General features: G+C 35.1%; 1 protein-coding gene across 4 annotated transcripts; it reads left to right on the forward strand.

The window, feature by feature from the left end:
* The first annotated feature begins 1,134 nt into the window (after positions 1-1,134).
* zmynd11 (zinc finger, MYND-type containing 11) lies at positions 1,135-27,950 on the forward strand. Of its 4 annotated transcripts, none has more exons than XM_056450254.1 (17): positions 1,135-1,297; positions 5,193-5,324; positions 5,421-5,580; positions 7,049-7,072; positions 7,375-7,407; positions 9,811-9,972; positions 12,962-13,039; positions 13,145-13,237; positions 13,310-13,397; positions 13,482-13,537; positions 13,611-13,688; positions 13,777-13,895; positions 16,062-16,305; positions 16,387-16,455; positions 19,200-19,493; positions 19,629-19,814; positions 26,021-27,950. In XM_056450254.1, the coding sequence occupies exons 2-17, from the start codon at positions 5,209-5,211 to the stop codon at positions 26,141-26,143; spliced, it is 1,923 nt and encodes a 640-aa protein (XP_056306229.1). In that variant the 5' UTR covers positions 1,135-1,297; positions 5,193-5,208; the 3' UTR covers positions 26,144-27,950. The 4 variants fall into 4 exon arrangements, with proteins under 4 accessions (XP_056306229.1, XP_056306230.1, XP_056306231.1 ...); XM_056450255.1 differs by having other exon boundaries at positions 19,203-19,493; XM_056450256.1 differs by lacking the exon at positions 7,375-7,407.
* The last annotated feature ends 28 nt before the right edge of the window (positions 27,951-27,978 follow it).

The following is a 27,978-nucleotide window of genomic DNA, read 5'->3' on the forward strand; positions in this document are numbered from 1 at the left end:
TATCTATCTATCTATCTATCTATCTATCTATCTATCTATCTATCTATCTATCTATCTATCTATCTATCTATCTATCTATCTATCTATCTATCTATCTATCTATCTATCTATCTATCTATCTATCTATCCATCTATTTATCGATCTGTCTATTTATCTGTCTGCCTATCTATTAATCCTTGCATTCATCCATCTAACATTCTATCTATCTATCTATCTATCTATCTATCTATCTATCTATCTATCTATCTATCTATCTATCTATCTATCTATCTATCTATCTATCTATCTATCTATCTATCTATCTATCTATCTATCCATCCATCCATCCATCCATCCATCCATCCATCCATTTATTTATCAATAGTGACTGACCTGTTTAAACAATGAAATGATGGAGAATTATTTATCTAGAATTGCTTATTATTAATCCCCATAACACATTTACAAACAACCACACAGAGTTACGTATTTAGACACATTTATGCATGCAAGTAAACCAAGTTTTGCAGTAAAAGCTAATAAATAATCATTGATGTGTAGCTCTACATTTCACAATTTTCTTTTTTAATCCTTTTTTTTTCAAATGTTTTTTTAAATGTTTATGTTTTTCAATCACAAACCAACTTTTAATATACAGTATTACTATATAGTATACTGTGTCAATATACAGTAGTTCTACTTTACTATACTATTGTTTTTGTACTATTTTGTAAAGGATTTTTTACTTCAAACTAAACTAAATTAAATTACTAACTAAATTAATGTCAAACTAAATGAAAAAAGAAAATGAGAATCATTTGACTAAAATATATTTTCAACCATAGTTTTAGTTGAAAATAACCTGGATTTGAAAAAATAATTCAACTTTGTGTAATTTTTGGCCACATTTTTTGTAAAGTCCTTATTACGCATGCATTACCGACATTTTAAACATATATATAATTTATCACGTAGGCTGAATTGTTACTGTGTTTAAAATGTAAGAAATATTTTAAGAAGTATGACAGATATTCATGTTTACGAATATAAAAATAGCTTCAAGATGAGACGTGCAGAGTAAAACGCGCAACTCCTGCGCCCTGCCACTAGAGTTCTCCCACAGCCTGTGACTGTGTATGAATGTGTGTATGTGTATGCGTGTGTGTGTTTACCCCCTCCGAGCTTCAACTGTGTCCGGGCTCCTCCAACCAACCACTATTCTGACATTTAACTCCGGAAACACAAATGTAAGCAGCGCTGCGTTACATCCTAAAGTGAGACGGAACGGCGAGGCGCTTGATCAGCTGTCGGACAGCGGTAAGTACGCGCATAAACCGGGTCGTTTTCATGACATTCGCTGCAAAGAGGAACAAAAAATCCACTCCCAACTGGTTGGTTTTGTCTAGAAGCGAGGGAGGGATATCAACATGGCGTCCATGTAGCTCACCAACCAGCCAACAAGAATGTGTAGGCACCGATGAAGGGTTTTCCCTCCATTTGCAATCTGATGTGTTATTAATCGTGATTTCTAGCAGTTTGCTCTATACGAAGCGCGCGTCAAAAACAGCTTGCGCGTTTCCGATGTCTTGATGTTTATAGTTTAGCGACTCTTAGCCGTTTGTTGTTTCTTTTAGGCACTGCACTGCGTTTGATTGATTATTAATAAGCCACACAGCTGTCAAAGTCATAATCTTTTTTGGACGAACATTATTTCGATCGTTTCATTAACATATTCGGGTTCTTAATGATTTTGCGCCATACATTCCAGCACTCGAGCGGTGAACCACTTGAACAGTTGTAGAGGCATCTGTGGGGTGTTTTAAAAACCACTGGCAACATTTATTCACATTAACATTGTGAACTAAAGTTACGGCTGTCACAAAAACTTCCAACGTTGTTGTAATGTTCGATAAGGAATCGATCGGTTATCATTCTTTCTGCGCATGTATTTATTGCGCAATAAAGCGAGCAGGTCTTCTTGGCGACATCAAAGACACAATCAGTGATTTTAAAAAAAATCTTTACACATAAAAAAATAAAGACATACAGTAAAACTCGTGTAAATCCACATGAGGTGAATTGTACTGTATAAACCAGTCTGGCGCAAAAGCTGTTTAATCCTACATTGAGTGGGTCGCCACTTCATGGATGCTGCCATGTTGATGTCACGTGACCGGTCATAAAACTGACAAAGTTGCTAGTAATTATAATCATGTTTAACTACATAAGGAGTGTAATGACAGTGGATTGTTGTGAACCAGCAATACTTATGCTAATAAGAGCCAGTATAAGCAAAACAAAAACTCACCCATAGACAACCCAAGAATGTCGCCTTTTTCTTCAGTAGAGCATTAAAGCAGAAACTGTGGACCTTGGTGCTTTAAGATTACAAAAAACATATCTTGAATATAAGACATATCTTGTCTTATGAAGCAAAACAGGTCTGCACCAAGTCTGCAAGTAACTGACCATTATATTTACATCATAACCTTATATCCACTGCCTCAATAGACAGTTTGGACAGTCTTCAGTACACATCCTGGATGTTGCACTTGCAAATTTAGTTAGTATGCTTGATCTCAATCAGAAATATGAATTTTTCCCAGATTCACAACTTTTGATGCTGTTATGTAATAGGAAGCTCATGCTTCAGAACGCAAAGGACTGAGTGGAATTAAAGGTAATAAAGTTAAATTACCGAATTTTTTGTTTCTTCTAGAGACCATTAATTTTGCTTCAAAATACCACAGTGTAAAGTCAGGAGACCGTTATTAATTTTTAATTAATGCATTTCAGTTTCTGTTATAAACCCTCTAATGTTCTACTTAAGAAAAATGTACCTATATCTAGCTCGTGACTTTTTAGTTTGTGGGTGAATTGTCCCTTTTTTCTATTAAATTAACAATTTAACATTATTACATCACATAACACATTTACATTCTTTACAGGCCCATTTTTATTAAAGTGAAAATATCATTCATCAACTAAGTAGATAGATAGATAGATAGATAGATAGATAGATAGATAGATAGATAGATAGATAGATAGATAGATAGATAGATATTATAATTTTTATTAATTAGTTGGTTTAATTATTGAGTGTGTTTTGTTGTTCTCATGTTTCTGGAAATGCCTGCACTTACATTAGTAGATTTCAGCATACAGGAGTTGTTTCATTTGTTCTTCCTTTGTAAGAGCCATCTGGCAGTTGATTTTAGAAGCTGTAACTTACAGTATGCACAACAGCAATAAATGTGACAGTCATTTTTATCTCTTCTTCATGCCACATGGAGACATATAAAAAAAACTACAGGCACTTTGCAGAGAGGGTTTTCATAGAAAATCATTTGCTTTCTACATGCCTTTTTGATTGTATAAATCTCAGCTGTTCTATAATGAAGATGAAGGGAATTTAGTTTTTCCCTTTACCGTCTTTGGTATTTCTGACATTAACAGAGCTGTTTTGAAAAGTTTTATAAGAAAGATTAATGTTTAACCTGGTCTTTATTTATATGAAGATTCTGGAAGAATTTCCATCAAATTTTTACATGAGTTCTTTATAAAGGTTTGGTGTGTTCCTTATTGGGTTAATGTCAGAGCTTGTTGGCCCGATTCAGCATGTAGAATCTTCATTGGCTGAAGAGAGGGCTCTGATTGATCATTCAGAGTGCAAGTACAAAGAATAAGGTGACGTAGCAAGTAAACAATTCAAACCAAGACAGATTTTGAGTATCGCTGATAGAGCTGTACAATATTGGAAAAAATTGATATTGCGATCCCTAACCCGATTTCACCAAGAAGGACATGTTCCTGGATTAACATCTATGTTGATCCAGGAACAACATTCCAATCAGCCAATCAGAATGAAGGTATACGTTTCCCTTTTTTTGTTAAGTTTAGGCTTACGCAGGGTTCAACTCTAAATATAGATTTTTTTTGCTGATCCGACCAGTGGTTCAGGTTTTTACTTGCCCTGCCAAAATTTTCACTGGCCCACCAAAAAAGTTAATAGCTATTTCTTAGCCACATATTTAAAATAATGTGTCAAAAATAATGTCTATGAATCCAAAATTTGTTGTCGTGTTGTCCCCACGGAAATGTCTCCTTCCAAGACGTTAGAAACAGACATTTTCTTTTAGCCTCATAATTTGACGTTGCTTTCTCTTCGCTGTGTTGCCAAAAAATAACATGGTCAAAACATTTAATCAGATAAGAGGGACCGAAAAGCAAAATGTTGTTTACAGCATCACACAGAAGGCAGCATTTAGGCTTAAAAACAAAAAATGGTTTCTCGGGATTATTTGCACCGGATTTACAAATAGTCACAGGCAAATTAAACTTTAGTGATAAGGCAGCACTGGCCCAATCGGGCATCTCTCCCGCTGCACTTGGGCCATCGGGCAGTCCTTATTGTTGAGCCCTGTTATAGTTGAGTTTATGCACTTTTACATGATTGTTATCCAACTCTTATTCCCCTCTGATTTTGGGAATAAGTTACAGTTATAGTTGGGTTTAGGGGTAGGGAATAGGTGTGGATTACATTTTCGAACAAAAATGATCTTCCAGAATCAACATGGATGTTAGTCCAGGATCGCATCGTACTTGGCAAAATCACCATTGTTATATTTTGTTTTTCTGCTATATACTTTGCAATTTAAATATAATTTAACAAGATGACTTGAGGAACTCTGTTTTGAAAGTATTTATAATTTTAGGGGAGTATATGCATAAGATATGCAAACTTAATGCCAAAATAAAGCACAGATGAAAACAACAGAACAAAGATAAAAATGAAATAAACAGCGCAGTTTTCAGTGGAGTCGAACAGCACTGAGGTTCAGAAATGGAATAATCAAATGTAAATTACTCTGCATAGTCTTAATTGTATATATAATTAAACAATCAATCTTTGTTAAAGTGGCAAACTTTAGAATTTCTTCTGCCCAAATGCTTTAAGTTTGCTTGAAATTTTACAGTCACAGAGCTTAAAAATGCATTAATATAAAAGTCCTTCACACTATTAAAAGTCAGTAAAGCTTTATTATTGCCAACATGACATTGCAGATACACACATTACGATGTCGATGCTAAAACGATATATTGTGCAGCCCTACTCTCTGTCTAAACTACCAAATATTTACCTTCTGTTTGATATGCATGTACCTATTGCATTTTTTTTTTAGTTTAAGGCCTTGTTTCGGTTTTGTTGTAGGTTGGAACTGGCCACGATGTCAAGGGTGGTGAAGAAAAGGCAAGCGGACCCCAAAGTGGTTCAGTATGTTTGGTCGGCAATCGAAGTCATTCGTAATCAGAAACAAATCGCCAACATGGACAGAATCTCAAAGTAATTGCTTTAACTCTACTCTCTTAACTTGGATGATACTATTTAAAAGTGTTCATTTTCAATGTCTAAGAAACGGCCTTTGTGTTTTTGGTGCAGGTATTTAAGTCGTGTGTATGGCATGCACCCTAAAGACACGGCCAGGCAGCTGGTTTTGGCTGTGAAAGATGGTTTGGTGGTGGAAACACTCACAGTGGGCTGCAAAGGCTCAAAGGCCGGGATTGAACAGGAGGGCTACTGGCTCCCAGGAGATGAGATGGTGAGACACAAACCAGAGCATGTCTATTTTAAACATAACATACTTTATCTACATACCTCTAAGATAAAAATGCTAAAAGTAAACATGTCTTGGTTTTATTACACATTAATCAAGTGAAATAAAAAGCTTAAAATGTAGATATGCTGCTGGGGTCAACGTAGCCATCATTAAGACACATTTAATTTGCTTGTCTTTGTTTGTCTGGTAAAATTGATGTTTTTGACTGTTGACAGTAAGTTTTCAGCTGTAAACGTCCTCTATATACAGTAGTGATGGTAGATGGGGATGTTTCAGTGCTTCATCAGCAGCACATAGAGACATTCCTCTGCTGTGTGAGAGAGCATGCCTGATGGGAAGCACTGTTTGTTTTTGGGGTATGGCTCACAGCTAGAAGTGTATGCACCCATCCCTGGCTGTAGCAGCAGTGTGGGGCCTTCATTCAAAAAAATTCACCAAGTCTTTGAGTATTTATTCTTATGAAAGCTTTTTCGACATGTACATTACTGTTCAGCATTTGGGGGTCAGTCTGAATGTTTTGTTTTTGAAAGAGAATTGAATAAAGACAATTAATGAGACAGTGAATAGTTTCACATTGTTACATAGGCCCAGTTTGCTAATACCCATTGGGTATTAGATGTGTTTTCATCAACTGGTCACTAGTAGTGGATGATGCTAAAAACGTGTGTAAATGGAGGTCTAAAATATTTTGAGCTTGTCTATTTTTGACCTACTCCAAAGGTTGTTGAAATGCATTTAGACAGATTTGGTGGAATGTGTTTGAACAGCTACTAAAAGCCATTTCCTCTCCATTTGCTGATTGTACATATGGTTGCTATAAAGTTCATAATTTGCTGCATTGTAGCAAAATGCATGGATTATGATCATTTTTTTACTTGACACCTAAAATCCTTTTGATTCACGCTCTTACTTGCATAAAATTTGTCGTTTATATGCATGTGTATATATATATATATATATATATATATATATATATATATATATATATATATATATATATATGTATGTATGTATGTATGTATGTATGTATATATGTATGTATGTATGTATGTATGTATATTTTAGAAACTGTAATATTTGAACTGTATTATTGCATAAATACATATCAATGTTCATACGTTTTCAAAATATTTTAAAAAATCTAAATATCAAAAACTTTCAAGGATTTAAGATTATGATGACCGTTTAACACGTCATGAACACGGAAAAGGTCCATAGACTTTCAGAAACATGCAAAATCACACTGACCCTAAATATTTGAGCAGTATCGCATGTAAAAATGCATATTTAAGATTCTGTTAGCAACATAGATTGTTTATGTTGTTTGTTTGCACACCACACACACCCACCTGCGAGTCCATAACACGGAGCGCCTGTGGTTAGTTTCAGCCAATCCCAGCTCTCAGATTAGGATTTTAAACAATGTTTTTTGGATCACTTGCAATCGCAGGAGCAGATGTCAGAGGGAAGCAAGGTACGTTGACGTCCAGTTGGAGTTTCTTTAATTAACAAATATAAACTGCCCTTCAGTTAATAATATGTATAACCTGTGCATGGGAGAGCAGCTGAATAGAATGGAGCTTTTGCCTTCAGATTTTAAATTAAAGTAGATTTCTATGTTATTTTTAACCAAGATGTTATCATTATGCACATAATGGTGTCTAAAGCAAACCTGGCATTAACAAGCTTTATATCGCTTCACTGCTTTTCTGTGCGAGGGTTTTGTCGTCTTTTTGCCACTGAATGCTCATTATTAGTGATTTCTCTCTTCTCTAGCCATCTCTGCCTTCTGAAGCTCTTTTTCCAGATGTGCGTATGCTTCACACATATTAATCTTACATGTTTTCAAATCAAAATGTAGTTTACTTTGCAAGGTTTTGTCAATGTCAAGATCAGTTCAATGTCAACCTGTTAGACCTGTGTTTGCCAATATAACAAGCCATTTACTAGGGGCAAGACCAGTGTCAGAAGTGAAGTTTTTCATTCAAGGATAATATTTGCACATGAATATTTCTACATTTGAATTTGTAAGGTGTTTACTTCATTAACAGACATTCTTAATCTGGTCTAAATCTGTTACCTGCAAAATTACATTATATTTATATATATATTTATGAAAAATAAGAAAGCCTACAATAACTATATATTTTTCAATCCTTCTTGGACTGCTTTTGCCCCTTTTTAAGGATAAGAGTAAAAGATTTTAACTTTTTAACGTAAAACTTTGTTCAAAGCCTGCAGATTTTGTATTGTATCCAGAACAGTGAATGTGAATGGTGTGTGTTGGTGTGTTTTGAGGTGTGTGCTGTAGATTGATAATAATTTAGGAGTAGGGATGCACCGATCCCGATACCATACTAATCCTATTTTGCACGTGCACTATATTCTGTTTAATTTATAAGCCAACAAAAGCCATGAACATAGCCTATTATAAGGGCCTAGATAGTTGTCATGTTGGATTACTATATCCCAAATCTTCTGAAGTCATTCTATAGTTTAATGTGAAGCACAGATGAATATTCAAGTGGTTAAATTTATGTTCAATTCAGCGCTTCCCTTCAGCTCAAAGTTTTTGTAAGACTATTTGTTATTGTTAATATAAGTAATCAGTGGAGAAATGCATTTGGTTTTGCATTAAATGAGTTCGTTTTGACTTGCAACAAGGAGTTCATTGCTGTTTCTAAATCATGTTGTGCTATGTCTGTTAGATCAGAAGATCGCATTCAAAACACTGGAGTAGAGAGGGTTATTACCTGCTTTTCACACACACAAAGTACCTACCTGAAATTTTATATTAGAAAAGGCTCAATAATACATTAGACAGATCCTCAACGCACTGATTTCTTCCCTTTGTGCTGCTAAGTTTTGAAAGTGTCCACAGATACCGGAGGGCTGCACGCTGTGTCTCAGTGATGCATCAAGCACTTCATTCACACACCGGCTGCGCAGATGCGCTGTGCGACGCTCCGTAAAATTTTTCTGTAATATTAAAAGTTTCTGTGACTGAGTTTATTCTTCCAAGGGGAATACTTTCAGTGCTGTGAATAGTTTGTAAAGCCTGGTTCATTGTGGACAGAGTAGTTGATTAAATTAATAAAAGTGAAACTGATGGCGCAATATGGATTGTCATTAACAGAAAGTTATTTAGTCTAATGTAGGCTCCTCTGAAACTGTGAATATTTATATTAATATTTAACAGACCATTTTGTATTTTGATTAGGGTCAAAAGAGGTAGCCTATTACAGATTTCAAAGAAAAATCTTAATATTAAAAAAGGAAACATAAGCTGGACCACAACAGATCAATGTCATAACGAATGCTCAAATAATGTAGCCTTGTTTACAGCAAGCATAATGTTTTTAGTTAGATTGTGCCGTCTGTCAAATACAGTAGGCCTATAGGTCATTTTTTTTACTAAACAAGATCTATTATTTGAGTTTAGCACAACTATAGAAACTATGAAAAAAAAAATGGCACAGTATCGGGATCGGATCTATATCGGACATTACTCCGAATTTTGGTATTGGGATCGGTTCCACAAAATGGTATCAGTGCATCCCTATTAAGGAGATAGCATTAACAATTGGTGAATGTGATTGTGGCATGTGAGAATGTGATTGCTCACCATTTCCTTCAAAGAACCTCATAATTGAGGTTTGATTTAAATGGCCGCTTGTGTAAAAGTCAATGATGGTGTTATCTTTGTTTTAAAGCTGTTGCATAGCTAATCCAAGTTTAACTTACCTAAGTTTCAAGTAATTCCTATGTAAAGCATGTGTGGCTCATATGCATCTAATTTGAATTGTAAAAACATGGTAAAAGCAGCCATTTGAATTGAACCATAATGCAAAAATGTACATGCTTATGTTTCTCTCCTATTACCAATTACTAAACATTATACACTTGTGTTCTTTAAATAATAATAAAGTTAGTTTGATTCTTTATTATTACTAATGAGTGGGTTTTGGAAAATTCAGAAAAAAGCACTAATCATATAAGAGCACCCCTCATACTCTGTGTTTTCTCATCTTCAGCAATTCGACATTTTACACAATAAAAAAGAGAAAGAAATCAGAGTAAGAGAGCTGTTCTTAAAACTGTTTCATAAGGTTTTATTTGCAGGTTATGAAAGGGAAAATGTTCCTGGATCAGTGGTATTGTTCCTGGCCCAGGTGGGCGGGGATGTGCATTACTGTACTGTGTGTGTTTCAGGAATGGGAGGCAGAAAGTCACGATTGGTACTGCTTTGAGTGTCACCTTCCTGGAGACGTGATGGAGTGTGACGGCTGTTTCCGTGTTTACCACCTACGGTGTGTGTCAGAAGACCACCGGCCACGGGACACGACCTCCCACTGGCAGTGTGGGATCTGCAGGGTGAGTGTAGAGGCACTTATTGAAAACCTATAAGATTTGGGTAATGCTGTTAAACCCATCTTTGCCTTATTAATGGACCAAATTTTATGTTGTGGTGCTTGGCAGCAATTATTATGAATGTAGGTAGGAAAATAACCACATTACTTGTTATTTGGTGAAAGTATTTCGTATCAGTTTTGTTGTAATAACTAACTTTTTTGTTATTTTTTTCTTTCTTTTATATTATTCTTGCTTCATTTTTGATAATATTATGGTCTTTATGGATAATTCTTTCTACCGTTATACATGTCGTGCCGTTTTGTTTTGTTGTTTATTTTTTTTAAGATTTATTTTTGGCCTTTTTGCTTTTATTTGATAGGACAGTATTTAAACAGGAAACGAATTTGGAGAGAGAGTGGGGGGTAGGGTAGGGAAATGTCCTCGAGCTGGGATTCGAACTCGGGACGCCCTGATGTGCTACTGCACCGTATGTCGTTGCGCTAACCACTAGGTTATTGCGCAGACTATGTTGTGCAGTTTTACATGCACACACATGGCTATACCTACTGTCTTTTATCTTTTTTTTTTGTCTGTTATTTGTTTTTCTCAGTTTTCCATGTCATGTAATTTGTGAATCTCTTTACATAATAATAACAAAACTATAATTGTATGTAATCTAGATTAAAGGTGCAATAGGAGATTGTTCAGGAACTATTTTTGTTATGCTAGTTGAAAGTCTCTTCACATCCTGATAGAAATCATTCAATTAAGTGGTCCAAATGTGTTTATATGTTTATCCAATCAAAATGTAAAGTCTGAATATTACAATTGGCTGTCCTACGTGCCTGTCAAAATATGTAATTGCATACCTCTGCAGAAAACATTACGTCATCGGTGCATTCAGACAGGGAATGGCAGCCAAACATCGACAGCCTACCTTCTTTTAGGTAGTTGGTATTGTAATTAATTACTATATGTAATATGAAGTTTTCTCTTTCGTGAATGTTATGTGATGTATTATCCGCTTGTTAAGTTGTGACGTGATGTATGAAATACTGTTTCTAGGTCCAAGCCGGTACTCGTTTGAACTGAGAAAATATTTGTTTAGCACGACTGTTTAGTCATGTCACACAATCAAGCAAATTTTATATAATATCACAGTGTACACAACAGTCTCTGGACTGGCTGCATCAAACATCAATATTTTAACAATTTATAAAAAATAGGATATCACTATATACATATACAGTTAAATTCAGAATTATTAGCCCCCCTTTGAATTTTTTTTTCTTTATTAAATATTTCCCAAATGATGTTTAACAGAGCAAGGAAATTTTCACAGTATGTCTGATAATATTTTAATATTTAGAACAAACCATCGTTATACAATGACTTGCCTAATTATCCTAACCTGTCTAGTTAACCTAATTAGCCTAGTTAAGCCTTTAAATGTCAGTTTAAGCTGTATAGAAGTGTCTTGAATAATATCTAGTAAAATATTTTGTACTGTCATCATGGCAAAGATAAAATAAATCAGTTATTAGAAATGAGCTATTAAATCTATGATGTTTAGAAATGTGTTGGAAAAAAAATCTCTCCGTTAAACAGAAATTGGGGAAAAAAATAAACAGGGGGTCTAATTCAGGGGGCTAATAACTCTGACTTTTATATATATATATATATATATATATATATATATATATATATATATATATATATTAATAGTGATGGTGATTTTTCAAAAGTAATACATTGCTATGTAAACATTTATTATTGGTCTGGTGCACGTTTCAGGAGATGTGGTTTTAACATTAGAGTTTTCCAAGATCTCCTATAGTACCTTATATTAGATTCATTATAATACGTTTTTAACATGCGTACAATAAGCTAGAGAAAATCATATGCTAATAAATAGTTACTTTTTATAGTAGACGTATATTATTCACAATGGCAGCAAATCAGTTAATTGATGAATCCTAATTATTTTTCTCCTCATTTTCCACAAAATTAATTCGTAGTCCATGAAATGAATCATTTCAGTCCATGAAATTGGTGGGAAACACATTTCTCAATTATAGAGAATATGTCAATCGAAGTGCTGGGATTTTGGTCAGTCCTCTTTGATTTAATATTTACTTTAAGTGCCCCAAAAATATCCACGTTTTCATTAAAAAATAAAAACATTTAAAGGTTCAGTGAAAATAAAAGTTTTTTTAGATGTTAGTATCAGCATGTTAGTCTTCAAGGATATCTATAAGCTACAAAACAATGACGAAATTTGCATTTAGAAGATATACAGTCTCTGCAGGTTCTGTTTACTAAGGCAGACAGCATTCACACACGTCCTCTCTCTAATTAGGTTAACTAGGTAGGATAGTGTAATTAGGCAAGTTATTATATAATGATGGTTTGTTCTGTACACCATCGAAAAAAAAAATTAGATTAAAGGGGCTAATAATTTTGACCCAAAAATGGATGTAAAAAATTAAAACTGCGTTTATTCTAGGCGAAATAAGACTTTCTCTAGAAGAAAAAAATATTATCAGACATGCTGTGAAAGTTTCCTTGCTCTGCTAAACATCATTTGGGAAATATAAAAAAATAATAATAATTAAAAGGGGGGCTAATAATTCTGACTTCAACTGTAAATCAACGTGAAGACTTGTACGACCGCCTTGATGCTTCTCTCCTGACTGTGAAAATATAATTGGCTGAATCGTAGAAATAGCAGAATTAAGATTGTGTGTAGGGTCGAATCGAGATCGCAGTCTTTTTTCGTTTCATAGTGCAGCCCTACCAAATATCATAGAATAGCTTCGTGTCATGCTGACGATGGAAGGTCAAACAACTACTCACCCATATGAAATCCTCAGGAATATAAACTGAAGAATTTCACAAACATGCTTTTAATTTGTTCGTTTGAAACCTCAAACCATTGTGAGAGTAATTTACTGCAGATGATGTGGTTAATGATGAGTCATTTGCTTTTTGTGGTGATATTTACTAACAGGGCAGTAAAAGGAAGAATTTGAACAAACAGGAAATGACAACATACCTGAAGTTCATTCTTGGACGCATGAAGGAAAGGGTGCGTTTCACGCTTTTACTTCACACTTAATCATTTGTGTATTTTCTGTTGAAATAAAAAAAGGTGAAACAGATTTAGATGTCATCTTCTGATCTGATCTTTAAGGCTGTGGACCTGCACAAGAGAGGCAAAGAGTCAAAGCAGCCCATATACAAAAGACTGATCCACACACCTCTGGATGTGGAAAACATACAAGAGGTAAAAACGAATTGGAAATATAAAGATCTCCCAGCAGTTTTGGCATGTTCTTATGTTTATTTTTCTCTACAGAACATCTCAGATGGGAAGTACAAGAGCTTTGAGGAGTTCAGGGCTGATGCTCAACTTATAGTTCACAACACCGCCATTCTACACGGAGGTGAGGTGTATAAACTGATGTGATTTATAAATAAAACATTGTGTGGAGCAGTGTGTCAACCGTTTCCTCATTCTCTGTCAACAGTCAACAGCGATCAGACTGAAATTGCAAGACTTCTCTATAACGACACATGCCATGAGGTCAGAAAGAGCAAACACTTGTTGAATGCTTTTCCTTCTAGATTTATGTTAATATATAAATTATTTGTTTCAGCTGAATGAGTTAATGCTGTGCAGAACCTGCTTTTATCTCTCAAATGCGCGACCTGACAATTGGTTCTGCTACCCATGTGTAAGCACAGATCCAGACACTTATTCCTTCACATCTACGCCTGTTGTTTTGCATTTGCCAGTCTGAAAAAAGGTTTGTCTGTGTTCAGTCTCCGAATCATGAACTGGTGTGGGCCAGGATGAAGGGCTTTGGTTATTGGCCTGCCAAGGTGATGCAGAGGGAGGGCAACCAGGTGGATGTCCGGTTTTTTGGTCACCAGCACCAAAGGTGAGCCTAGGGTTACATTAGGGTGATCGACAATATGTGGTTTAGGGTATGTTCGAATGAAATCATTTGTCCTATAACTCAGTGCGGTTCATGTGAGTAAGTTCGAAAGCTGCAGTCTGAAATCTGAACTCATTATAACAAGGTCAAGCACACACAGTATTGCTTTGGCTGTTTTGCCTAGAGTAATGATGGCTCAAAAGCCTTATCAAAAGCTAAACAAGATTAATGACAGAGCTAGAGCTGGGTGATGTCGAATATTCACAATATATTAATTAATATATTTCAATTAATCGAAAGGAAACCAAAATTTATAACCTATAACTAATGCAATTTCCCCATGTCGGTCATTTAAAAAAAAATTTATTCTGTTGATATTTATGTAACGTCAATATGAGAAATCTTTTTACAAAATTTGTGACAATACCATGTATGGATGAGAGGAGGGGGGTGTTTATTGTAATTTTTTTTAATTGTTGTTATTATTATTCTTTTGCTTATTGTTAAACAAATGTCCTGATACTCTATGTATTCTTATATTCTACGTAATTTTATGTATATTTCCAATTCACGTATTTTGTGCGTATATATATATATATATATATATATATATATATATATATATATATATATATATATATATATATATATATATATATATATATATATATATATATATATATATATATATATATATATATATATATATATATACATACATATATATATACATATATACATATATACATAAATTTATTTTTATTTATTTTTTTTTTTTCCAATTTTTGTTTAACGGAGAGATTTTTTTTCAACACATTTCTAAACATAATAGTTTTAATAACTGATTTCTTTTATCTTTGCCATGATGACAGTAAATAATATTTGACTAGATATTTTTCAAGACACTTCTATTCAGCTTAAAGTGACATTTAAAGGCTTAACTAGGCTAATTAGGTTAACTAGGCAGGTTAGAGTAATTAGGCAAGTCATTGTACACGGATGGTTTGTTCTGTAGACAATTGAAAAAATATAGCTTAAAGGGGCTAATCATTTTGACCTTAAAAAATTAAAAACTGCTTTTATTCTAGCCGAAGTAAAACAAATAAGACATTCTTCATAAGAAATTCGGGCGGGCTAATAATTCTGACTTCAACTGTGTATATTTATATATACATTTTTAATAGTATGTCTTAAAAACATACTACCGCAAACTGAGCTAAGAACTTGTTTATTTACATTAAAACTGAAATGTTACTTTTTCATATGATATCTGTATTTCAACTTAAAGTATTCAACAAATAACAATAAGTTGTTTGTTTCCTTCAAATATTATAATATCACAAAGAATATGTGCTTTTATTAGAAAGATGTCTCGCCTATAATAGTTAAGTACATTTACAGTACAAATGATAACATGAACTATTGGTTGGGAAGGAGTGGAAATAATGAGTAATTACAGTAAAAATAAAATAATCATTCAATAATTGAAATCGATGCAAAGTGTAATTTTGCCCAGCAGTACACTATTTTGATACAAATTTTACCACCAACCATCTTGCTGAAAATTAATCAATAAGATGATCATTTTAGCTTAAATTAATTACTAAATTAATTACTAAATTAATCTTTAGATTAGTATTCCAATTGCTCCTTCTCTTTGACAGTAATTATGATGGTTTATTAGAACTAGTAAGTGAACAAATCAATTTAAGGGAAGAGTATGTAGTCTGTGTAAACATTCAAAAATGTTCAGAGAAGTCTCCATGTGACATGTTTTATATTAAAATGTTTTCAGTTTTTGGTGGTTTTGCACTTATTAGCATAGGACGATATTTAGACAGGAAGTTGGAGAGAGAGGATGGGATTAGAAAAGGTCTGTATCCCTGGATTGGAACTCTAGACATTAGAGACGCTATATGCCAATGAGGCTATCAAGTTAGAATTACTTGTTAAGATCTTAAATTCTTAGTTTTAGATGACTGTTTGAAATGTTACTTAAACATCTTATTTACGCAGTAGGTGACGACTGTACATATGCTGTTAGAGGTCAAAAGCTTGTGAAGTTATTGTATTTCCCAACTCTACTGAGTTTTGACTCGCCTTAATTGTAGACCTGGACCTAAACCCTAATATGAGCAAACTAGCAAGCTTGTGTCTGTTTTGCTGTAGGGCATGGATTCCTTCTGACAACATCCAGGAGATCACGGTCAGTGTGCAGCAGCTGCAGGTGAAGCGTAGCTCGGGCTGGAAAAAGGCCTGTGATGAGCTAGAACTCCACCAGCGCTTCGTGAGGGAGGGCAGGAGCTGGAAAGGCAAACCGGAAGAGAAGCACGACAGGTCGGAGAGGCACGAAAGGCAGGAAGAACGACAGGAAGAAGCCGAATCAAGCATCTCGTCCACATCCAATGAGCAGGTGAGCACTTTTCTGCTGCATGGAAAATGTCAGCGTTCACCTTTCAAGGCTTTATTGAACACCTTCTGAATTTTGCAACAGTCAAGAGTCAACCAAGAGCCGAAGGCTAAAAAGAGCCGTCGTTCCCAAGTCGCCGAGCCCAAAGAAGAGGTTTGTAACACATAATTTGTTGTTAAATTATCTTATTTGTTGAGTTCACATCACCTTTAGGGTTTACATCTGCTCACTTCATGTGTTCTCTTTGATCAGAATGCTATCTGATTTATGTAAATAGTTCTGTTTACATTTGGCCACACAAATGTGCCTCTGCTCAACGGATACGATTCTGATCTTCAAATCCAGAACTATATGCAAATTCAACTAGGTTATGGTGACTAAAGCATCACATACACCATATTTTATTTAATAAACGTAATTCATCTTAATCAGCATACAAATGATTGTATATATCGGCTACAGGAGGCTTTGTACTTCACTCATTGCCAAACATTTTCTGTGGTTGTCAATGGTAGTGTAATGTAGCGAGACTATGAGCGGACATTTTGCGGTCAGCGCTGAGCGTTCGGCGTTTTTTCAGCCGTTCCAAGTCAAAATGTGCAGCACCCATCAGTGTCACTTTTGAACTAGCCGTCCAATCACTGTGGAGGAGAGACTGGACAATGCCACTCAAATGTCAACAAATAATCTGCTAAATGCTGTGTCACAGTTCGCATACTTAAACTACGTTCTAAAAATGTACTATTGTGAAGAAAAGTGCATAACAGAAGAGTATGCAAGCTTTGGGACATACTACTACTTCATTAACGGACCGTTATGTCGCGTAGTTACGCCCTGTCAATCATCTCGACACATCTACATTTCTTTCATCGATTCAGCAGCAGGTTAATCAGCCATTCATGAATCTTTCATGCAGAGGTGTTTAGCTAATTATGCAGAATTTAGAAGTTAATGTCCAGACATGTCTTTATATAAGTTGATATTGTTGTTGCAGATTAAATATAATACGAAAAAACATGATTTCAATATTTTCCCATTGGCTAGATATTAAAAGTCATTCAAACTAATTTACCAAAGCCTTTCTACTTGACTGTTGGTCTCGCACATCAGCCATGTTTGTAGTTTGTTTACTCTCTTTCTGAGTTTTGTAGTTCTAATCGAATTCATGTCCAAGATGCAATGTGATGTAAGCAATATTAGCGGTTCGAGTACATGGTTCTACATTTTGAAACGGAAATAGTAGCCCATCCAGGAACCTTTGGTATACTCTTTTCAACATGTTCTATTTTCAAATACTATTTAGGATGGTGGGCATGCAAATTGGGACACAGTAAAAGATTTTCAACTTGTAACGGTACAACGGGGATACTGTTTAATAGCAACTGACTGAAACAAATGCTACTTTGCAAAGTCTTACAGCTGAGCATTTCTAGAACATTGCTCACATTTCTGCAGCACAAAAATGCTTCAGTGGTCATGCAGTCTTAGGGGCTGATCACACAGAATGTGCTTTTACGTTTTAAAAACGCGAGGTGCAGCACACTGCCTTTTTTTGTTGACAAGAAAAAGTTAAGTGCGGTGTGCTTTTTATGTTGCTAGGCAGTGACTAAATCAGTTGCATATTGTGTGGGTTGTTGCTAGATCGGATATGGATGCGGCCGGAAGTCAACGAGAATTATTTATATAATTTATGAAATTTCCCATTTATTGTATTTCATTAACGTCTACCCCAACCCTAAACCCAACCGTCACAGTAATGCAGCAGGTGGTTAAAACGCGAGGTGCATAAACGGCATGCAAAACACCCATGGCCGTTAGTAGATCATTTAAAAATGATGCCTCTTAACGAAAAAAGCGCGTTCGGTGTGATCGGCCCGTTAGTGTCTATTTATGTTGTACATATATGTGCAAGACATCATTCAAAACTGTAAAGAGTTTACATTTAATTTGCGTATAACCATATTTCCAAAAAACTCTAAACAAACGAAACAGCATATTTTGCTATTATTTTACCTCTCCGTTAACAGAGACAGGCCACAGGTCTGTGACACATCTCTGCTTTTAATGCTGCCATTCCATATTATTTTTTCAATTCTGATTTGATCATTTAATGATTAATGACTGGTCAAAAATAGAATGAAACGAAACAAACGTTGTTTGCAATGCTTGTTGCATTAGTGAGATTACAGTTGAAGTCAAAATTATTAGCTCTGCGTGAATTTTCCCCCCCTAAATATTTCCTGTATGATGTTTAACAGAGCAAGGAAATTTTCACAGTATTTCCTATAATATTTTTTCTTCTAGAGAAAGTCTTGATTGTTTTATTTCAGCTAGAATAAAATCTTTTTTTTAAAAAAAAAAAACATTTTAAGGTTGTTATTATTATCCCCCTTATGCAATATAGTTTTTTCAATTGTCTACAGAACGAACTACCATTATACAGTGACTTGCCTAATTAACCTAGTTAAACCCCTTTGAGCAGAATACTAGTGTCTTGAACTGTCATCATGGCAAAAATAAAAGAAATCAGTTATTAGAAATTAGTTATTAAAACAATTATTTTTAGAAATATGGTTAAAAATAACAAATATTGGGAAAAAAATATACAGGGGGGCTAAGAATTCAGGAGGGCTAATAATTCTGACTTCAACTCAATATCTAACTATGTGATAAAGCCCAAAACATGCTTATCACATTTATTTTTTTACATTTTGGGTGGAGTAAAATTTACATATGCGGTTTCAACAACCATTTAGACATGTCCACTTTCATCTCGAATGCATTTCAGAGGCTCATTTACATGGCCATTTCACGATCTGATAGCTATCCGATCAGAAAAAAATGTATAAAGTGACCAGGTGTAAACAGCCCCTTACACTCTCCTCCTGTATTATCAGCAGCCTGAGCCCGAGATGGAAGCAGTCAGTTCTAGTCAAGAGATTCCAACAGCTGTTCCACATCAGCCGGAGCGTATGTCCGTCTCCACACAGACCAAAAAGTCTAGCTCCCCTTCGTCCTCTTCCTCTCCGGCCCCTCGCATGACACACAAAGGCACACAGACAGTCAATGAAGGCAACTGCCAAAACATGTGCCACGACAAATACTCCAAGATCTTCAGCGACGTTAAAGAAATGATGAAGGCGGAGAACAAACGGGAGACCGAACGAGTCCTGAAAGAGGCTCTGGACAAGGTGAGAAATGTTTTTTTTTTTTGGACCTACATTTGGCTCCCTCTTGTGGCCAGATTTTTTTTGATGAAACCCTCCTCATTGATGGAAATGGGTGAAACAATAGCTGCAAACTCAGCAGTGTGGTCGTCCTTACAGCTGCGAGGGGAGATGGAGGAAGAGAAAAGGCAGGCGGTGAACAAAGCGGTGTCCAGCACGCAGGCCGAGATGGACAGAAAGTGCAAACAGGTGAAGGAGAAGTGCAAAGAGGAGCTCATGGAGGAGATGAAGAAGATGGTGTCTCAGCATAAACAACTTCTTTCACAGACCAAGAAGAAGCAGTGGGTGAGTGGACCTTTATTGCTGATACAAACTTGGTAGACACCAAAAAAAAAAGATTTAAATGAAAATTAATCTTAAAAACATGTCAACGTAATCTAAAACAAATCAGTCATTAATTTTTATAAATTTAAGGAGTATTCCAGTATAATCATATACAATTTACTCAGTTTGTATTGCTCCTTTTAGATTCTCACCTACAGGGACCTTGAAGGGACGTGATGGTGGGGGGAAATGGGTAGAAGAAAAAAAAAAACAGAGTGATAAGAAAATATATTTGTGTTCCTCTGTTGTTCCACAACAGGGTTTCTACAGGTTTCATCAAGTCAAATTTAAGAAAATTTAGAATGAAAATGTAGACTTAAACAAGGCTAAACGCTAAAGATTTTTTCTAATGGCCCAGTTAAAACATTCAAAAAATATTTATAACGAATTTTGGGAAGATAATTAAGGAAGATAATTAAACCATATGTTTATATATAGAAATATAAATATAGTTGGTAAATAGAGTTCATAAAGAAGAGTTAATAAATAAACTTTTGGTAAAACGTTTAAGGTGATGGAATGTTAGTGATTGAATTGGTGTTGGTCAGATTGGGTAGCTTTCATCAGCAATCATTTGTGTCTTTGTACAGTTTTACAGCCAACTGTGTGCTAGTTTCAAGTGCCGAGCTTGTACACGGAAACTAATAACCACGCACACTGAATTAACTTTGACTGAGGCACCGGATGTGCCGCTCGAAGCCGTGACACGGCACACCAGACACTCTCTGTGGCGCGGCAGAAACAGGAAGTGTCCCGAATCGTCGCGCCACGCATTTTTGAATTCTAAACATAGGTTTCATCAGGGTACACACAACAGCGCTTCAAGTCTGCAGCGGTCCGCGGCGCCCAGCTGTCGACTTGAGTGTACCCTGATAGAAACCTATGTTTAGAATTCTAAAACGCATGCTGGTTAAGATCACAGGGAGCTTCTGGGATTGCGAGAAATGCAAATGGATGACGTATAAGGTAGACTCAATGAGAAGTACACATGTTTGCAAACCTACCTAAAGATACAACCAATAATTCCGATTAGAGCGATAATGTGGAGAATATTGATCTTGTGTTGAGCACAATGAGCCTTGCATCTAAAAATAGAGCAAGGGTGTTCCTTTAGTGATATTGCTTATGAGGGTCTATACACCATTCATGCACATATATCTGTCCAAACAGCTTGAAAAGTAGATTTTTTACCATAGGTGCCCTTTAACTTTTTAAGGCCTAAAATTTCGATTTTGAAATTTAAGACATTTTAACACTTTTTAAGACCCTGCGGAAACCCTGCACAAACACTTCCTGTTCACTTCATACATGTCTACCCTCCCGTTTTTGCCGGGATTCTCTCGTATTTTACCATTTTATCCCGCTATCATTAAGTATTTTCCCATATTTCACCCGTATTTTAATCTTGAAAGCACGCTGAACTAAATATCAACAAGTCTGCATTCACTTTCTTTCCATTAAAGCTGTGCGTCAATCATCGCCCTTCATATGCAACCTCTGAATAAGCGAATGCATCTATAAGCGCTCATTGACTGACGTGCTCCGTATGAAAAACTGATCCCTGATCAGCTTCTGTACACACCATTTAAAGAGGGAGCTAAAGTGCAGGACACTTTAGGATTGGGGTGTGTGTTTAAACAGACAAATACACTTAATCATATGTAAACGTGTCCATCCTGCGTGTTTTATTTTAAACACAACAAATTTTCTCTTAAATGAGCACAAACACTTACTAAAGTAATCAAATGCTTTCATTATAGATCAGTGCATTCTAACAGAGACACCTCTATTATCAAACTAAAAACGAGATTCATTTGCTGCTCCTCACTTGTTTGATAACAGAGGTGTCACTTTAAATGGTGTGTACAGAAGCTGATCTGGAATCAGTTTATCATACAGAGCTCATCTGTCAGTCAGCACTTATACATGCATTCACTGATTCAGAGGTTGCATACAAAGGGTGACGATTGACGCACAAGTTTTAATGGAAAGAAAGTAAATGCAGACATTTTTATATGAATTTCAACATGCAGAGAAATATGGGAAAATACTTAATGATTGGATGATAGCGGGATAGAATGGTAAAATACGGGAGAATACTGGCAAAAACAGGATGGTTGACATGTATGAAGTGAACAGGAAGTGTTTGTGGAACAACAGTTTTGCGAGGGAACGCAAAATCTTAAAAATATATATATTTTCCTATCACTCAGTTTTTTTTCACTTATCCATTTGTTTCCTCTCACTCAGTTTGCTTTTTTTCTTCCACCCATTTTTTTTCCCACCATCACGTGCCTTCTGGGTCTCCGTACTCACCAAACGTCAGTACCAGAAGTTTATTCTTATGAATATGCACCACAATGTTTATTTATGTTAATCAACTGGAAATATTTGAAAATATGTTGGTTTCATAAATTTGAACTCTATTTGATAGTTATGAGCTGATTATACACTGAATAAAATGTCTCATTCTTTTCAAATTCTTACTAAATTGAAATTTCTCTTTAGTATTAAAAGATATTGGTGACACTTTATAATAACTACACATCATGAACCATTTATTAAGCAATAGCATATAGTTAATTCAATATCTGTTAAGCACTGACTCTATATTAATAAACGTTAGTAAGCAGTTTATAACTGCAGCTACAAATGGTCTATTCTTGACTTATAAGTCCATTTATAATGTGCTTAATAATTGTGTTTTCATACTTTGATAAATTTTTTATTACTAAATTATTGCATTATTTACAAACCACTATTTTAGAAGTAGTTGGTGGGGTTTTAAGATCATTCATAATGCGTAAGTAAATGATTAAATGTAAGTAAATGATTAATAAATTATTCAAATTCACATTCATAATTTTTATTATTCTATATATTAATTATAGGCATATATTAATAGTTAATTTGTATGTTAATAAATGCTTTATTAACTCAACTTCATCCAGTTTTGAGAGCTAAAGTGAGGACTATTTATGCTTTGTAAATCCCCTATACATGATAATTAAAGGCTCAGTTAAATTCTAAACAGGAAAGAACATAAATGACATTATTCATTTGGAGATACACAAATTAAACTGTATCCTATAAAAAATAAATCTTTGCAGCCTCATCTAAAATAAAATTCCTGTACAGTTTAAACATTGCTAAATAACATTGAAATGTTGCATCATATTATAGTTTTTTTTTTTTATCCAATTTTATGTTGTATTTTGACACTCCTGTTATTCTGTAATGTTTAAATTTGACAGAAACGTTATTTTTTAGATGGGATTGCAATGATTATTGTTAATTTAATACTAACCCTTTAATTGTCATTTATAAGGGATTTATGAAGCATAAATTGTCCTCGTTTTAGATTAGGTCACAAAACTGCATGAAGTTGAGTTAATGAAGCATTTACTAGCATACATAGTAACCATTACGGTATGCCTAAATACTAAGATATATAAACGTTGATATTAATAGATTATTAATAAATACATTAACCCTCAACTACTCTTAAATAACTGGTTTGTAAATAATGCAATACTTAATTTAGTAATGACAAATCATTCAGTCACAAAGTATGAAAGCACAATTATTAAGAACATTGCACATGCTTACAAGTCAAGAATAGAGCATTTGAGGCTGCAGTAATAAACTGCTTACTAATGTCAATTAATGTAGAGTTAATGCATAACATGTAGTGAATTCATTATATGCTAAAGCTTAATAAATGATTTATAGTGTGTAGTTATTATAGTGTTACCAAGATATTAGTTAACACTTTTGTTTTATAACCTTATGTTATACTGGATCCAACGCAAAACTCAAATGTTGAATGCATCATGAAGTCTAATTATTGCTAAAATAGTCTGCTGTTTGAGTCAGGTAAACTCTCATTCAGAATACAGCTCATGTAGCATCTCCTTCTCGAAGCCTTGTATTTAAACTCCATTATTTTTTTATATTTTATAAATGTATAAAATATTGTTTTACTTTTTTTGTTATTTTGTCCCCAGTAGACCTAATTTACACAGCATGTTGTTGTATATACCATCTATTTATAGCTTCTAGCAGTTGCTAGGAGATGAGAAATGGTTCTCCAGCTTATTACTCACCTGAACTACTGGGAAATGTTTCCGCTCCAAGGGCAGAAATAGGAAATGAAGAGCAATTACTGAGTCAATAACTGTGATTGGCGGTCGTGTTGTTGTTCTGTCGATGAACAAAACGGGATTATTTGGCAACTCTGAATATTTCACGCAATAAATTAAGAAACTTTCAGAACCAGAGCATTTAGTGAAGCTCTGAAAGATTACCTTGTGTTTAGGTAATCATGGTTTTGTTCAGTAGGAGGTATTCCTGCATCCGTTTGTTTGTGCTGAAACATTTATACGTTTTTGAACGGCATTTACAGGCGATATTTAGCACCATGTTTATAACATATTGCTAAGTAAACACTCGAGCGAAAAAAAACACGAGTGAATGAGAAATAAAGAGCGGCTATATGAAATTAAAAGTTATTAAAAGCGCAATATGATTCGAAAAATGAATTCAGCGCCCAGTACTTCTGACAGGAAGATTTACCCGCGCTCTCTTTGACAAGCGGCAAAAGGGCGCGCACAGAACTTCCGGTCAGTGGGCATCGCGAAGGAATACGCATAAAATCATGTTATAACAAGTCTTAACGGCTACTCGTGTAAACAAAGGCGGGAATGTCTTATAAAATATATAAACATTAGGCATACTGGTTGTAAGTTAACACACTGAATGTGTCAGTTAGGCGTTAAAGAGACATCAACATTACCATAGATATTTTAGCTTGATTAATCAATAACTTTCCAGAACTAAACACAAACATATCCAGACCAGAACTAAAACTAACCCCCGAACATATACAGAATATAACAATAACTAAATGCAAACATAACCAGATCTAAACCTGAATATATCCAGAACATAACTAGAACTAACCAGAAATAAACCTGAACATATCAGCAAACTGTCTCTATTTTTATAATTTAAATTAACAAATTTTAAAGTTAAACAACTGCTTGAAATAATTTTCTAAATGTAATATTAGTACACTGTACAACCCGATAAGTTAAGTCCAACTTTTTGAGGAAACTGGTTGCGGCAAACCATTTAAGTTTGGAAACAAAATAGTTTGAGTACTGTAAAGTTATAATGTATATATATACAGGGGCGTAGCAGACATTTTAAGCTGTATGAGATCCAAAAGTTTACATGCATATAATTATTACTCACCTGTCTCTAAATTTAATTTCATTAAGTCAAAGTAACTTTTTTAATTATAAAGTTAAACCAACTTATTTCATTTAGTGATTTTTCACTGTTGGGTTTTACAGTGTAGTTTTTCTGCTATCTGTTTTAGTTGTTTGTTTAGGGTTTAGCTTAAAAAAGCATGTACTGTTATTAAAATACTTCTTGAGGTAATAGTTTTGAGTCTTTTAGTCGTGTTTCTCAACCACATTCCTGGAGGACTACCAACACTGCATGTTTTGGATGTCTCCTTTGTTTGTGACACCCATTACAGGTCTTTCAGTCTGAATCAGGTATGTTTGGTTAGAGAGACATGTAAAATGTGCAAAACTGGTGTTCCTTCAGGAACGTGGTTGAGAAACACTGTTTTAGTCCATACACAGTATATTAGCTTTGAGATTTAAGAGATTTTAAATAGGCTTGTGTGTTCCAAAGCACTGACAAAATTCATATTTAACAGAAGAACACATACATATAGATTTTTTTTGTTTCTACTGGCAAAATAAACAGAAGATATGATGTCTCAACCTGCACTACAGGTGCTTTTCGTCCAATCAGACACCTACACAGGTGTCAAATCCAGTTCCTGGAGGGCCACACCTGTGCACAGTTTGATTCCAACCCTGCTTCAACACACTTACCTGTAGGTTTCAAACAAGCTTGAAGGCTTCCATTAGTTTGATTAGGTGAGTTTAATTAGGGTTAAAGCTAAACTGTGCAGAGCTGTGGCCCTCCAGGAGCTGTGCTCTAGAAGGACAACCTCCTTTCTACTACGCAAATGTGGAAGTGATCTAAACTGGTTAACCAAAGCTGTGGAAGTTCAGGAATACATTTAACTTGAGCTCTTGTAGGTGTTTTTGTGTCTAATTAATATCTTTATTTATTGTCCTTTTCAGTGTTATAACTGTGAAGAAGAGGCCATGTACCACTGCTGCTGGAACACATCATATTGCTCAATCAAATGCCAGCAGGAGCACTGGCACGCCGATCACAAACGTACCTGCCGCCGGAAGAGATGAGCTACAGCAGGACACGCCCCCTCCTCTTGACTCCACCCACCACGAGCCACGCTATTGGGTAGATTTTAACACTTCCCACCCTCCCCCTCTGCCCACGGATTCTTGATTTGTAGCCAGCATTTTAAACCCAGCTCCATAGAACACTTTTATCGGGGACGTTTTGCTGAGTTGCGATGAATGCTAACAGGGCAAGCCGGTGCGGGATTGCACAATCTTTGCGGAGGTTGATTTTAACGGTATCCTTTTTCTTTTCGCATATCCCTTTTTCTGTTTTACACTTTTATTTGCTGTACGACAGAAATCAGCCTTGCTCGCTTACAAGACAGACTAGCTGAAATGTGAAGTACTAGTTATCTTTTTCAACACAACTTAATCTGAAGCTATGTAGATATTTGACTTTTTTATACGAGCGAATAATGTCAGCCTCTTGCATTGAGATGGTGAAGTTGGTGCTTTTAAACTCAACGGTTGGTTTTTAATCAGTAGTTGTGATGTCTTTTTTTTTTTCTTTGGGGAACAGGGTTTGAAGATGGCAAGTTATGTCTGTCTGAATTATACAATCTTCCATTAATGATTATGCACATTTCATGGATACACCTTTTAATAGGCCTTTTCATCAGTAACGTAAAACTAAGTGATGTGCTAAATTTGGCTTCCATTTCTGTAGATTGCGTACTAAATCTTAAGCGTGAAGCGTGGAGAAATATCACCAGTCCTTTAAGGCAGAATGAAGGAAACCTGATGATTTTATATTGCAACGTTAAAATCAGACTTAAGATTGTACAGAGATCAGTGTAAAGTAAACAATCAGAAATTATCTCTATAGTGGTTTTATCACCGAGGATGACTTTTTGTGGCACTTTTTGAACTTAAAAATGATTTAAAATTCTCCTCAAGCCGCTCCAAACCTGATAGAAAGTGCTGCTCGATGAAAATTTCTGCACTTAGACACATTTTTATGGAAATAGAGCAGCTTGAACGCACTACTAAGATTCTCCTTTTGTGTTTTTCATCAAAAAAGCAGGTTTGGAATGACGATGAGGAGTAAATGGTGGAATCTGAATTTTGAGGTGGATTATTATACCTTTAAATAATGCAATAAGAAATTCTAAGTACAAATGAGGTAAGATCTATCTTAAGAGAGTTTTGTCTAAGCTGAAGGATTTAGGGGAATTTGAGGTTTTCGCACAGAACCATACTTTGCGCGCGCACCTGTGTTCTGTTTCTCTTAAGTTCTGGATGCGTCTCAAATCAAGTCTGATACATCCAAGTTTCTGTTTCTCTCTCGCTCCCTTCCCAACCTCACCGTTGCACTACATGTAAATAACTGTTTGCCGCTAACAGTGACTGATGACGTTTGCACGTTAGCATATGTACATTTCATGAACGCATCGACTGTGTATTTGATAAAGTCAGTCTGTAAAAGAAAAAAAAACAACAACAATATTTGTGATTTTAACGGTAATCTGTTCCATTCCAGTGTGCATGAAATCAGGTTGTGTGTACCTAATTTTAATCTTGCGTGTCATCGGTGATGCAGTATGTTTACTTTTTGGTTTTCTAGGGTAATCTGACACCACTTTGTAATGCCAAGTAACCCTTTTTCAAATGCAAATTTCATTTTTAACTTATATTTATGCGGACAGAATAATGACTACTGAGAATTTCTGACACCCAGAGAGAAGTGTGCTATACGAACATCTGTCTTACATGTGCATACGAGTTAAAATGTGGTGTAAACGTTTCCCTTTTCTTGCATTACATTATGTAACAGTACTATGTATAAATAAAACATATCAGCCGGTAATAGTTTGGCGCTTTTTGCTTTCTAAAAA

This window comes from Danio aesculapii, chromosome 24, assembly GCF_903798145.1.
Source record: "Danio aesculapii chromosome 24, fDanAes4.1, whole genome shotgun sequence".
NCBI classification, from domain to species: Eukaryota; Metazoa; Chordata; class Actinopteri; order Cypriniformes; family Danionidae; genus Danio; species Danio aesculapii.

Coding starts and splice junctions, on each gene's coding strand:
- zmynd11 (XM_056450254.1), top strand. CDS start 5,209: ATGTCAAGGGTGGTGAAGAAAAGGCAAGCGGACCCCAAAGTGGTTCAG. Junction 16,456..19,199: donor TCGCCGAGCCCAAAGAAGAG/GTTTGTAACACA, acceptor CTGTATTATCAG/CAGCCTGAGCCCGAGATGGA. Junction 19,815..26,020: donor AGACCAAGAAGAAGCAGTGG/GTGAGTGGACCT, acceptor TGTCCTTTTCAG/TGTTATAACTGTGAAGAAGA.